This window comes from Protobothrops mucrosquamatus, unplaced genomic scaffold, assembly GCF_001527695.2.
Source record: "Protobothrops mucrosquamatus isolate PMUCROS unplaced genomic scaffold, P.Mucros_1.0 scaffold285, whole genome shotgun sequence".
In the NCBI taxonomy this organism is placed as follows: Eukaryota; Metazoa; Chordata; class Lepidosauria; order Squamata; family Viperidae; genus Protobothrops; species Protobothrops mucrosquamatus.
Window position 1 is genome coordinate 337754 of NW_015386629.1, and position 15027 is coordinate 352780.

Genomic DNA, 15027 nt, shown 5'->3' on the forward strand with positions numbered 1-15027 from the left:
GCTTCATATATCAACTTCAAAAATGATGCCCATGCTGAAAAACAAGTACAAAAATTTGTGATTGTAAAAAGTACATTTTGTGGGGAGTTTATTGTATGCTAATATTCCTCCTGTTAAGATGTGTAGCAATTCCATTTCTGCTTAAATTTAGAAATGTGATACTAAGGGAAGCAAGTAAACATTTTCTTCTTTTTCTAAGAGATTAATATGAAACATTCTAGGAGTGGAAAATACACACGGCTTTATCAGAGCTAATTATTCCTAAGTAACCTTAATACAATTTACAAGATTAACCTTCACACATTCTTCTGTTCTGGACACCTAATGCTTGACAACAGTTGCTTCCTTACGCATACACTGCTTAGCCAGAGCAAGCGAAGGCTACAGAAGCATCTTTATTCTAACAGTATCTTCGTGCTGAATTAATAAGCCAGAACATAAGTGATAAAGTAATTTTTAAAAAGTATTCCAGAAATACTAAAATACAAACTTTCATCATCTTAGTTACCAGGGATTTAGATGTCCTCTTCTTTCTTTTCTGTTTTTCTTTTTTTTCTTTGTCCCTTCTAATGAATGTTGACTCCTGGCAACTACCTGGAGAAGTTCCTGCAGTTTTCTTGGCAACATTTTGGAAGTGGTTTGCCATTGCCTGCTTCCTAGAGCTGAAAGATTATCCTAAAAAATAATCTTTCCATACCTGACTCATATTGAAGAAATTACAGAAGAAAATAAGATTGTTCAGGAATAATGTTGGAAAGTGTAAAAAATATTATTTAACTCATCAAATTATTAAAGTTACTATTTTTAGATATTTATAAATAATCATGTGATACAGTGTAATACAGTCACAAAAACTACTTAAAAGTAACTTCTGAGATACTAATTTTATTAATGTTGAATTGTTTCAGCTCAACCCTGAGAAGGATAGTAGAATAATGTGGCTGACTGCAATATTTAAAACTTTTAAAAATAGAAACCAGAGACGCTATGTATCCAAGGCATTTTTAACAAGTTAGCAATTAAAGTCTTCAACGGAACAGAATCTTTTAAAAGTGAGCAAGATTCAAGAATTAATTAAATATCAACAACACCTAAAGCATTTATTCTTATATTTTATACATATGATACATTTTAATTTTTACAAGTTGTTCACAGATATGAAAGTCATTCATTACAGGTATGAAGTCCCTGATAGTGAAAGCTTGTTATATAAATATTTCTGTAATTAACATAAATACATGCTGAAAGAAAAACAAAGAAGAAAATGGGCAATTGAAGAAGAAGCAACCTTGCTAAAAACCAGGATAAATTACACACTTTATGTGTCATGACCTTAAAACCACCACCTATTCGACCTTCATCTCATCTGTAGTACCTGGAGGGGGCATTTATCCCAATATTTACTTTGTACAATTCTCTTTTTTACAAAGCAGCAGAACTTTCCTTATTCTTGTTTCTGATTTATCTATGCAATCACAAGGGGGGATAAACTCCATAGAACTGAATGCATTGTTACTGTGTATATCTTAAAGCAAATTTTATATTAAATAAATTGTGTTAGAGCAGAATTAGCAAATTAAATGCATCAGTCACACCAAGTATCTACAACCTAGACTGAGAAAGAAGGAAAATGAAACTACTACTATTCAACACATAGAGGAAAAAGAGCCTTGGTTACTACTAATGCATTAGGAAGACTGTAATCAGGCTGCTCAATTTCACTCTAATAAAAGGCAGCCAAATTCATCTAACTTTGTATGTGTCTGATATATTAATAGCAACTATTCTGACAAGACAGCAGGAAGTGATACATCCTGTTCGTTAAAAAAATTAATTTATAATAACATGAAAATGCATGTTAAAAGGATGGCTTTTCAGCAGTGGTCTGAAATTTCCCTACTTTATCAGTATTAGATAAGATTACAGATTATGATTATGTAATAAAGCATTTTTTTAAAAAAATGGTATTTTAAAGGACAGATGATAACTCTCCAGAAAGTATAGTATTTAGAAAATTCACTGCCTTCAGGCACCCATGTGCAAAATCTGTGCAGTTTTCAATATACTTATAAAGTATACTATAGACAAACTTCTTTACTGAATGCCAGCCAAGTGCAAATTCATGTGTTTGTTGGTGCCTGCGAAAGAAATTAGTAACTATTAAATTTTGCAACTGGACCCCCACAGATACTGGGTTCCTCTGTTTCATCATAAGAATTGTAAAAAGGCTAATATATCTAGAATCTTTAAAACTGGAATAAATATTTAAAAAATTCTTATTCTCAGCTTTTTCAATTTGAGATCAAATCAAGATTTACATGACTCCTTCAAGGGATGAAATTGCTATCTTACATTCTAAGAAAAACAATGTAATATCAAAGTCTACCAATCATATTGTGGAAAAACAGTCCTTGTTTACTATGTCAATATCACAATCCACACAAAATACTCCTAAAGTGTGCATGACTTCAAGAAGATAATTAAATTAGTTTCCCTTATGAAGTGTTCTCTTTTAGTTAAAAGGACTAGTGCCAAGGAACCATGCAAGACTGCAGATTACAAAGTCATTTTCAATATGAGTGTTATTTAGCACTCTTGTAAATAAATCCATTGCTACATTTTTGCACCTTTTTTCAGCTAATTCCAAGTATTGAACAGTTTAAGTACTAAAATGCAAAATGGCTCAGATTTCTTACAAAAAGGAGACCACACTGCTTCAGCATTGTGCTTGATCAAGATGCTATTTCAGCCAAATTTTTCCTCCTCCTTCAGATATCTAAAGAAGTTTCAGTAGATGCCAAGTATAACTTTGTACAAATTCATTCAGTCAAGTTAGAAACATCAACAGAGATTGTGAAGGAAGCTCAGTGCAAATAATACTATTAATTAAATATGCTACACAGTAAAGTTATATGGTTATGGTAACCAATAAATGTATAAAACAAAAATGGAAAAAATTAATTCTTCTCTTTATTATTTTCCATCCTTTGTTTACTAATTCTTTTTTGCTTGATGTATTATGATGGATTACAAAAGAATTATTCAGTTCTAGAACTCAGAAAATAAATTATAAATGCTGCCAGTCAATGCCTACTAAAGTTTGATTTGCTTCTTGTGCATGTCCTATTTCCTCTGTGATACTGTGTTGTTGCCAGAGTTTTTGAATCTTTTTAAATCTTTCTCTGCACAGATGTAAAGGATTCCCACGCCTAGGGAAGGGAAGAAAAAGGAACATATAAATTAAAAATATGTAATAATATTTATGAAATTCAATATGCATGAATTTTCTTCAAATATTCCATATACACATAGAAATAATGTAGCCCAATGGCTAGAAAAGATTATTATTATTATTATTATTATTATTATTATTATTATTATTATTATTATTATTATGTAAAAGTTTTATTGGTTTTTTACAATAACATCCTAAGTGCCTGGTGTACAGTGTGTTGTCTTGGTTCATAATTTTTTTTAAAAAAAATATACAATTAATAATAATTAATAAACAATCAATAGTAATTAATTTTTGTATTTCCATAATTAGTATATCAATTGTAAATATATTTCCTACATCTTCTCTTCACCCAATAATATTCTCCTTCTATAACATTAAACAAATATAATTTCTAATATTGACATTTTCCATATTTAAATGATTAAGTAAAAACATTTTCTTCTATATTTATACCAACAATACTAGCGCCCATATATAACATTTTTTCCAGCTTGTTATTTTTGTAAGAATCATCTTATTGATTTACCATGTATCTTATTTTCATAAATCTTGTTTAAGCTCAATTTCTCCATAATATTCAAACAATTCTTGTCAATCATATTTTCCCAGTATTTAACATCTAAATATCTAAATTTTCCATTTAAATATATCATCCCAATATTTTCATATTTCATATATTATATGAAATATGAAAATACTGGGATGATATATTTAAATGGAAAATTTAGATATTTAGATGTTAAATACTACTTAGATATTTAGATATTTAGATATTTAGATGTTAAATACTACTTTAGATATTTAGATGTTAAATACTACTTATCTGGGATGATATATTTAAATGGAAAATTTAGATATTTAGATGTTAAATACTACTTATCTCTTATAACATCTATCCATAACATCTTTCTAATCAGATTATACTTCACGTCTTTGTAGAAATTAGTTAAATCACTATAAATCCTTTTTTTTCAGAATTCTTATTAAGCTTAATTTCCCCTCAATGTTTCAATCTTCCCTTAATCCTAAATCTTTTCAAACTTGTCTTTAAAATTCAAACTTTTCCTTCCCTTACAACATTCTTATATTTTTACATTTTGTATCTTATCAAAAAAATACTGTATTACTTATATCTCTTATCCCACTTATTCTAAAGTCCCTTTATGGCCAAAGTTATTTATTTGTTTAGCCATATTCAAACAGGTGTTTACTCATATAGTATTCCATGTAGTAGGGCGAATCCAGTTTCTTCAGCCCGTCTCTTAATCTTTTTCCTTTGAAATTGTTTTCCAAATTAATATTTTCAACTTGTTCAGTTCTTGTATTTTTGTATTGTTAGGAGTAGAGGATACATAGTAGATAAGATGTGTGCTTTTTGTCTGCCAAACAATAATTCTCCTAGCAGTGTCCATTTTGTTAAGTCTTCTTTCTTCTCAGGTTTGTTTTGACGTTCTAATGCGTAAGGTACCTTTTCCATATTTATCGTTGTCTCCAAGTCTTGTAAGTTTTTTCTTGTTTGTATTAAGGTATAATTCTCTTCAATTGTAACTTCACCAGTCAAATCATTTTTTTCTAGTCCACATTCTGTTGTCTGGATTGTTTGCTCATTCTTTAACATCATTCTTTGAATGTTTTTTGATTGTAGATTTAACTTAAAAGTATATTCACTTATAGTATCAAAATTACATTTAATCTCCTGGTGGTTTAAGTCTATTGTAGTTTGTATCTGTCGTAGCATTACATAAATTCCATCTTGGAAAGTATTTGTCTTGTCTTGAAGTATTTCTAAAGGTCTTTGATCATTCAAGCTAAATCTTTCAGGAATAGATATTAGGTGTGGTTTTCTATCATTTTTTGATAAGTATATCATATCCACGTTGTCTCCCCCTTTCGAGTAGTCCATCATAAATGCCATAGTCTCTGTAGTTAGCCTTGTCCAGCTAACCAAAACTCAACATCCATACAGTCCAATTTTGTATAGTTCTTGTTATATATAATTTTTGTAATCCACTGTAATTTTCAGTTGTCAAAGTTTCAGTAAAGTCAATATTTTATAAAAATTCTTTTCTTTCAGGAGTTGTCAATTCAGTATAATTAACCAGCTTAAATCCTTCCTGTAACTTCCCTTCTCAACACTTTATCATAGAACAAAGTTTTTAAACAGTTCATACATTTAAACCACAATCAGAACATTTCTTTTCCTTTAAACACTTTCCAATCTTGTAGCGGCCCAGTATGCAATCTCTTCTCTGTTCCTTAGCAGCTATCTTCTTAAAGGTTATTAGAGTTCATGGGAATAGATTTGTTATTCTTTATTTCTGGGCCTTGTCTTTATTATGCTATATTCTCCTTGTCCACTAGATGTCAGCAAATATTTATTTTCCAGCTCTTTCAGACAAAAAGTTCTTATTATTTTTCTTTTTCTATGTAATTTGATCAAAATCCTTTAGAATATAATCTTAGCAGTTTGTTTTAGTTTTTAAATTTGATCAGATTATAGTATTTTGAATTTAATTTCAATAAAGTTCTTTTCTCCTTAAAGGTTAATTCACCGCTTCCGTCTATGGGGGAATGGGAATGTAATTCCCTCTCCTCACTTTCGGAGGTTGTTTGCTTTGGGGATCTCCCAGGGACAAGTTGTAAAATAAGGAAGAGAAGATCAAATACTCTCACCAGTTCCAAGCATGCTGTTCACTGTTGTTCTTGGTAGTGCTCTTGGACTTCGGCTGCAATAGCTTGGGCTAGACGCTGGTGTGTGGCTAGCCTTTCTTCTGTCAGGTTCGGAGGGCTTTCCCCAGATCAACGAAGCGACTGTGGGGCACCTCTTCTTCGCGGTCACCTCTCCGGGGCAACTTCGGACCCATGTAGGGTCCCCCAGGCAGGACAAAATCAGCCGTGGGGAGCGGAGATCCGCTCACACACAGCCATACTCTACGAGCGCAAACCAGAAGTGGCTAGAAATGCTTGTAATGACCTAGTTGCATGTGGATTTTACTCTTACCTGAGATTGCCACTATGAGTGAAGAGAGTCAGGTAAACTAAATAAAGCTTCTATGAAGCTTTCCTCTATTCAAATACTTCAATTTATGTATTAAGCAATGCCCCTGGAGTTTTGATCTGTAAGTCCATTTTATAAAACTAGAACAAGATTCACTGACATAATTATCTCATTGACATTCAGTTCAACTTCTTTAAAATTATTATAACTATTACTATTAGATTTATCCTATTTTAAAAAATATTTTGTTTCTTTCAAGTTTGCAATGTATATACTGGATATACAGAAATGAGTAAAGTGGCCATTTTGAGTATTGCAACAAAATAGTTCATTTATGTAGCTCATTTCTTCATTTTTGGTAAAAAATTCAAAGCAGGATGAATGAAATTTGCATATAGTATCAGTCTTCATATCAAAAGCAAATAATGAAAAACTACCTGAGTCCCTGATCAGTCTCTCCATAGTCATCTAAATAGGGAGGAGCATAGAAACAACCCTTGGTTTTTCCAGCAAGAAATAGCACTTGACATTCACGTACTCTGAAAAAAAAAAGACAGAATAAAGATGATATCCAATCTCCTAATATTGTCCAATAAATTATTCCATAAATTTCTAGAGACTAGAATTTATCATATCAGAGTAAACAGGAGTAATGAGACCTTTTTCAGGACTATCTCTCCCTGATCGCTTTTACCCATCCTATCAGAGCCTTCAGAGGTTATGCTATGTCTCCTGCCAATTAAAGAGGGACATTTTATGAGATCCAAGATATAAACTGTTTCCATAGTGGTCCATCTCTGTTGGAACAGCATCCCCTGGACATCACATTGGCCCCAATCCTGCTGGCCATTTGTAAGGCCTTAAAGACACGGTTAAATTCCTGGGCATGGGAATCAAATTTCAATTAGAGTCTATAAGATGGTTATGTTATTTGCTATTTTTTTTGTTTTTAGCTGTTAAGTGCATAATGAGATGGACAGCCATATAAATTACATAAAGAAATAAATTGATGTTGCTGCTGAATCTTTTGTCATTTTTTACTCTTTTCTTACAGTGTGACAATTTAGCAAATTGACCAAATGCTAATTTAAAACCATATGTTTACCTGAGGAAAATTCCGACTCCAGAGCCACATGTATATGTATGTGCAGTACATGCTCCTACATCTTCTCCCTCTAGCTCTGTTTGACAACAGTAGCTCTGAGAACACAACATAGTTCCACAGACAAGGCATAATGTTGGTGCTCTACTTTTATCACCACCTGACTTTGGACACCTTTGAAAGAAACAAAACATTTGGTTAATATAGTGAAACATTAGTTGTCATGATGTACTAAATATACATTCTCCAGTTAAAAGACTATGGCTTAGTTTCAAAGTATTGCAAGTGAAAATGCGCTGCTACAACAGAAATTACCCCATATTTTCTCCCTCTTGTTATCCTCATTGTGTTACCCTCACCCACAAAATTTGTTTCTGGTTGAGTGATATGAAATGCAGAATGTGGAAAACAGAACAGAGCAACAGAATGGAGAAAGCTAGTAGAAACTGGAGGATCTGGGAACACCTTATGCTTTCTGCTTGACTTACGAAAAATTAGATGCTTGATTGATTAGGCAGCTGTAATCTTCTGGAAGTTCTATTAATTTATTAGACTCACGTGGATAGCTGAAATCATATAAATACAAAGTATGTCATAAAATATTCAAAACTGCATATGAAGCTAAGTATATAAATAGTTTGACCTATTACAGAAAATTGAATTGACTATTAGCTGTATGGTAGCTTTATCTGAGAAAAATCTTTAAAAAGTATGACAGTATTACCTATAAGTTAGTAAGATAATATAGTAACTTTTATAACAAATAATTCTGTTATATAGAACAGATACATCCCCCATGCCTCATTTGGACCAGTCCATATTGCAAATGTTTTGAGATGCTACTTCCAAACACAAACATAGGTTAGTTGGGATACTAACATCCCAGCCAACCTATCAGACAGACTTGTACAGGTGGGCCTTGACTTATGACCACAATTGATCCCAAAACTTATCTTGCTGAGAAGTTTGTTAAGTGAGTTTTGTTCCATTTTACAACTTCTTGCCACAGTTACTAAGTGAATCACTGTACATGTTAAGTTAGTAGCATGGTTGTTAAGTGACTCTAGCTTCCCCGCTGACTTTGCTTGCCAAAAGGATGCAAAAGGGATTACATGACCCCAGGTCACTGTAACCATCCAAAATATGAGTCAGTTGCTAAGAGTCTGAATTTTGATCACATGACCATTGGGATACTGAAATGGTCGTAAGTGTGAAAAGTGGTCATAAGTCACTTTTTTCAGTGCTGTTGTAACTTTGAAGAGTCACTAAATGAACTGTTGTAAGTCAAGGATTACCTATACCGCTTAGTTTCAATAAACTACAAGCTTTATGTTCCTATTTTTCAATTGTCACTAAAACTTCAGTAGTCAAGAAATCCTCACCATATGGCTTGTCGCTGACCTTGCAGGCATCTTTTTACTTCACTGTTATTACACCAGCTTTAAAAAAAGGTGAAAAAAATATTTTTAATTTCCTCCGAAATAACTGAAGAATCATATACTTTTATTTCCTTAATCTATAACATATGCATATAGGTAGGCAATTATGAATATAATCCAGTATAATGTAAGTATTCTTAAAAAGGGAATTTATTTTATTTTAGTGAAAATAACATAGGAGAATCATTTATTTATTTATTCGATTTGTATAACCATAAAGTTATATTCTTCGTCACCATCCAGATCCTCTCCAAATTACCAAATGATAAATAGTGATGATGAGAAAGCTTGTAATGCCTGTCAAGCATCGGAAAGAATATACTACACATTTATGACCCAGCACATCAGTTCAAAAGGATTTTTTATCGTTAATTCCCCCCCCCAGATAATTGCACTGCTATTGCTTGGTTTTCCCTCTTATAGTCTACTTCATCAACACCATGCAAGATTTGTATTTTTAAATAGATATTTGTATATTTAAACGGATAACATATAGTTCCTACCTTTCTATTAATGTATTTGTAATTTTGCTGTTCTCTTGAAAAAGGCAAATTAAGTTGGTTGGCAAGGAGAGATAGCTACATAAGTATTCAAACTGGTTTGCCCCATTGGCTGTACATAAAAAAGTATATTTATAATTAGCTGCAATTAATATTGCTATATTTGCAAAGAATTCTATTGTTACATGCTAAATAACACACAATAATTATATGCATAAATCACAACAAAGAAGTAATAGTGTAAACATATAGTCTACTTTAGTTCCCCTAGTTCCTTGTTAAATTAAAAGGTAGAAAATGTATTCATGCTCACATCATTTGTATTCTATTTGTTTTTTTATCCCACTTTTGATTATTTTTACAAATATCATGACAAACATACTCTTTCCCTCTCCTATTTTCCCCACAATAACAATCCTGTGAGGTGAGTTGGGCTGAAAATAGATCACTGGTCCAAAGCAGGACTTTATGTCCATGACACTTTTCAAGTGAATTACACATTTCAATGTTTTTTTTACCCTGACTAGACACCTGTATACCTGAAAATCAGTTTCAGAAAGCTGGACATTGAGGAAGAGCAATTGGAAATTTGCATTTCTTCATCTGAGTAGTTTGAAGCTATTCTATTCAGAAAGCAATATTAGGAATCAAACCAATATAGCCAAATAAAAATTACCTTTCAATTCTGGTGGTATGGGAACTCCATTTAAATAGTGGAAGAACATAGCAGAGCACCTCAGAAAAGGCATGATCCCAGTTTTTATACTTTTCCATAGGTGCCATCCAGAAGAAATTTCTTTCAAGGCACTAGAAATAAAATCATGTTGCTTTTCACCAAAGTAAATTTCAGGTTTAAAAATTATGCATTTAATCTAGATTTGACTCTAGCAGCTGGAAGGGAAATTTTGTTGAGCCTGTTTTTAAAAATTACTTTGTTGTCTTATAACTACAAAGTCAAAACCTTACATGGGTAAGAAATGTATATATACATGAAATCATTTATATGACAATAGAACTGCAGAAAGCTGAAAGTGGAGTATTGTTATCATATGCAATCATGATTAAAGGAAAGCATATGGATGAAAATGGTTCTGTGATGCAGAACTGCAAATAGAAGCTCCTGACTAAGCTTTTTAATCAAGGTAGCCAGATTAACAAAGTGGTACTTCATGACTTCTAAGCATCACCTGAATTATACCTCTGTATCAAGGTACAGTATTAAACAAGGATAAATAACATGATAAAGCAGGGGTGTCAAACTGCCGGCCCGCAGGCTGGATGCGTCATGCCGAAAGCGCACCCACTCCATTGCCAGCAATGGAAAAAAAGTCCCAATATGTCATGGCACATCACATTACGTTGCAAGTTTGACATCCCTGTGATAAAGCATCACAATAACTACGAGAAATCTTAATACTTATCATATATGGACATTGAATTCCCATATTTTTTGAGAAAACATTGTGCATCACATCCCTCCAACAATAAGGAGACAATCATTTGTTATCTTCTAAAGTTAATCTTCTAAAGAACTAGTTTTCTTTCTTCCCCAAAATATCATCATCTTAGTTGAATGCTTGAATAAATCTAAATAATTATTACTGATACACAAATGCATCTGTGAACTAAGGAAGATTCAATTTGTTGGTATTCTGTTATATACTAACTAAGTTCAAACCTAATAATTTTTTTTTTTAGATCAGTCAAATTTGACTAGGTACTGCCACCTGCTGAACCTTTATTCAACCATTCAGGTAACTGAATAGTAAAAACATTATCTGGAATAAATTTATATAGGTAAATTTATTTTCCAAAATAAAATGGGTAAGTAGGCTGGGTTTCTTATAATTTGTACATGAATACCTAGAATTTGAGCTAGTGATTCTACTTTAACTACAAATAAAGAAAGGGACACAGGCAGCATAATCTTGTCCCTCTGCTTTATTTGATTAGTTTAGAATCATAGGCATCAGGGCTTTTTTTCCTCATAGAACGCCCAGAACGGAGTTCCGGCACTTTTTTTGGATGGAACCTTGTAAGGGTAGGCAAGGCGGGTTGTATGATGTGTGTGAGTTCCGGCACCTTTTTTTTTTTTTTTTTATAGAAAAAAAGCACTGATAGGCATTAATGTAAAGGGGGAAAAATAAGAGGAAATATTTCTCACTTTGGCTTCTTCTTTCCATACAAAACTTGAATTAAAAATTATTGGCAATGGGAAAGATTGAGAATCTAAACAATCAGATAACAATTTTCCAGGCCCCTCTAGCCATGTTTCCATTTGACTAGTTCTAAAATAAAGGTACTAATTCCTAATCTCCTTTTATAATTCCATAGCAGAGCAATGTTATTGTTACACTGAAAACAATAGGCAGCTGATTCATTATAATATACAAAATTAGCATTTTTATTTGGATAAAAAATATTCCTACCACATAAATACCTTGGTAATGCTTAATTTAATTTTTAAAGACACTTGGAAACACTGATTGCTTCAGAATATATCAGCCATTTGGTCAATTAAATTTGGTTCTACAAGAACCAAATTTAAAGCATGGTTGTTCAACACTGCCTTCCAGTAATATCAAATATGTTCAAATAGCTTTCTTTAAAGTCCAAATAACCTAGAACTAGAATACCTGCAACATTGCTAATCTGTAAGAATCTTCTTGCATTCTTTAAGATAATCTAAGAATCACAAGTCAAGGGAAAGAAAACAATACATAGAAAAAAACTAGGATTCAAGCAATCTGTTTTACCTGCCCACACACTGGCCAATATGCTTATGCAAAGCAAGAACAGCAGCTTCTTCAACAGTAGAGTTTCCTTGGTCCATGCCATTTTCTTCTGAAAAAGCAAACACAAAATGTAAACTAGCAATGTACAAACTGCTCTATTTTGATAGAACTATTCTAACTAAGCTCAAAACCCCTTTATTTTGAACTTGAAACAGAATGTTTTAAGTTCAAACTCCTTAAATAATCAGAAAAGCATTGGAAATCTTTTAGAAAGGTTGAGATGAACATTCAAAAGTCAAATAGTTTACCTACCCCTATTCTAAACCAATTTTATCAGTACAATTTCAACAATCAATGAAACTTGATAAAATATATTTTTATCTATCCAATTTCATACAGTGTGATTTCAATACACAATGACTGCAGTTTCTGCCAACTCCTATTCCCATTGCTTTCCTTATATACAGTAGTTTACCTTGCCCATTAAATTGACAGTAGGTTTCTCCAGTAACACTCAAAAAGCCCTTCATTCGAATTTACTTTTGATTCAAGTACATTTGCTGAACTACTTTGAAAACAGAATGCTACATTATAAAGTATTATTTGTAGTTTATAAACATTTTAAATTTAGAATTTAAATAATTTATATAACAACCATTTCCATTTGTAAACAATTGTAGATATTTTACAACAGTGAAATATGGGATGAAAATATACAAATAATAAAAAGAAAAGTAAACCTCAACCCTCAATTTTCAAATACACATATACCATTGCATCGCAAAGATCAATATTTTCTTTGTTCAAAAATATTCAGTTGCTCTGACTTCCGGTTTGCCATCGCGGCTACTGCGGACGCAGGAAAGCGAGCTCCGTTTTCCGCGTCCGAATCTGTCCCGCTGGGGGACCCTAGAAAAGGTCAAAAGTCATCCTGTAGGGGCAACGAGCAAGGGGACCCCTGCTTGATTGCGGGAGGACGGCAGCCCTTCCACTTGATTCAGGGCAGCCCTCCAAACCGGCGGGGGAAAGACCAGCCATAGCAATATGGCTCGTCACTAAGATGCTGACAGCCAAACTCAAAATCACATCAAGCACCTTTAAAGCAATGCAGATGAAACTGGGTGAGATCTGATCTTCTCTTTAAGACTTTAAGTATTTTTTCCTGAAAAAGCTGCCAAAGTATTTTTCCCCCTGTGAGGAGAGAGGGAAGGGAATTTCTACCCCACCCTCCAAGAAAAGCGGTGACTAACTACCCAGGGGAATCAAAGCAACTATAAGAACACTTTTAATCTAATTGGATCTATATGCTTTTAAAACTTGGAGACTAAAAGTTTTCCTATTCTTACTGGAGACGTTTGTTTTTATCCAAAAAAAAAAAAGAAATAAAATTTGAAAAACTATCATAAAAACTTTGGATTTAAAAAGCTTTAAACAGCATTGGTGACATCTTGTGGCGAAGTATGGTATTACAACTTGTTATTGCCTAAAAAAGACTTGGCTTGAAGCGCATACTCCAAAAAAACCACTTTCTGACCTTGACAGATACCACCTGTGAAAAACTCAGCTGTAAAGAGAATTTCTGGGTGACATATTTGGCCTGCTTGAACTATGAATGTAAACCATTACTGACTTTTAGAGCTATACGTGGGGAATTGCTTTCCTATTTCTTTACATGAGAAGCATCTGTTATTACACAAGATGATGGAATATCTTGGATTATAAATTCTTACTTGACAAACAACTTCCACTATAAAGACCACCTATAACACGTGAATTAGATGTCCCATGCCTTGTTATAAAAAACTATTTTTAACGTCTGATTCTAAAGTCTTCAACTTAATACACTATTAAGAGAATATGGATGAAGATCAAGAAAAAATCCTTTCCATGTTGAAATCAATACACGAAACCATTCTCTCAGCTTGTGACAAAATAAGATGCAACATAAAGGAACAAGATGCCAGCTTAGATATACAAACCCAGATCTTGACTACAACCAAAGAACTAACAATGCAGAAAATAATAGAAGAAGTGGAACAACCAAACACTAAGACAGAGGACTTAATTGACCAACAAATCCAGCCAATGGAAAATTCAGAAAAGGGAGTGACAACACTGAAAATGGAAAAGACTTTCTATATAAATCAGAAGAAATTTGAGGAGAAGGAAGAAGAACAAATTGATTGGAAGATAAACCTATCAGGACAATTGTGGGAAATTGGAGTAATAGAGAGGCGATCTAATGAATACAAATGGGCTAGTTCTTCCAAGAAAACTGCAACTAAATGGTCTTTCTTATTTCAAATAATATATATAATAATAGAGGGAGAACTATTTGAGGATTTAAAAGCACTGACATGGAAGGCTAGTTGGCAAAGGAAAAAAGCCAGAGTAAGGCTGAAGAAAATTAGGGTTTTGAGTTATTAGAGGGGATTTCATATTACTAATTAGAGGGTTGAATATGGTGTAAAATAGAAAGTAAAGTATCATTATAATTGAATAGGTAAGATGTGTAACAAGATTAATAGACTTTGGTATGAACAGGGAAAAAGAGAAAAGTTGAGATAAGGGGAACTTTGGTCACCTAATTTAAAATATTTGGAATTCAGTTAAAAATAAGAATTCTGTTTGCTTAATATGAGATAAAAGATATTATCAGAAAAAAAGAGGGAGTATTTGAATTTTTAAAAATTAGACCCAAATGAAAAAAATTATGATTATTGATTTATTGGTTAACCAGACAATACATATAATGGTTTTGATTTATTGAAGGGGATGCTGTATTATTAATTAAATGGTTTAATATGGTGGAAAATAAATAACTTTTAGAAAACAGAACAAGACTATACTCAAATAGATAAGATGTGTATTTAGAATATTAGATTTTGTTACGAAAAGGGAAAAAAGAAGAAGTTGAGATAAGGGAAACTTTGGTTACCTAAAGCTTGGAAATTATAAATATCAAATGTTAATTTGAATATTGATGGGAAATTAAAGCTTAGGAAAAAAGCAATA

At 32.5% G+C, this 15027-nt stretch overlaps 1 protein-coding gene across 2 annotated transcripts in view; it reads right to left on the bottom strand.

The window, feature by feature from the left end:
- Positions 1 to 3001: 3001 nt before the first annotated feature.
- Positions 3002 to 15027, bottom strand: part of UBR2 (ubiquitin protein ligase E3 component n-recognin 2) — a 69366-nt gene continuing 57340 nt past the window's right edge. For both annotated transcript variants that reach the window (XM_015814776.2, XM_015814775.2), the window contains exons 40-47: positions 12034 to 12121; positions 9954 to 10084; positions 9281 to 9389; positions 8721 to 8777; positions 7827 to 7904; positions 7342 to 7512; positions 6674 to 6775; positions 3002 to 3209 (exon numbers count right to left, since the gene is read on the bottom strand). In XM_015814776.2, coding sequence (XP_015670262.1) covers positions 3068 to 3209; positions 6674 to 6775; positions 7342 to 7512; positions 7827 to 7904; positions 8721 to 8777; positions 9281 to 9389; positions 9954 to 10084; positions 12034 to 12121 — 878 coding nt within the window. In that variant the 3' untranslated portion in view covers positions 3002 to 3067. The remainder of the gene's footprint in view (positions 3210 to 6673; positions 6776 to 7341; positions 7513 to 7826; positions 7905 to 8720; positions 8778 to 9280; positions 9390 to 9953; positions 10085 to 12033; positions 12122 to 15027) is intronic.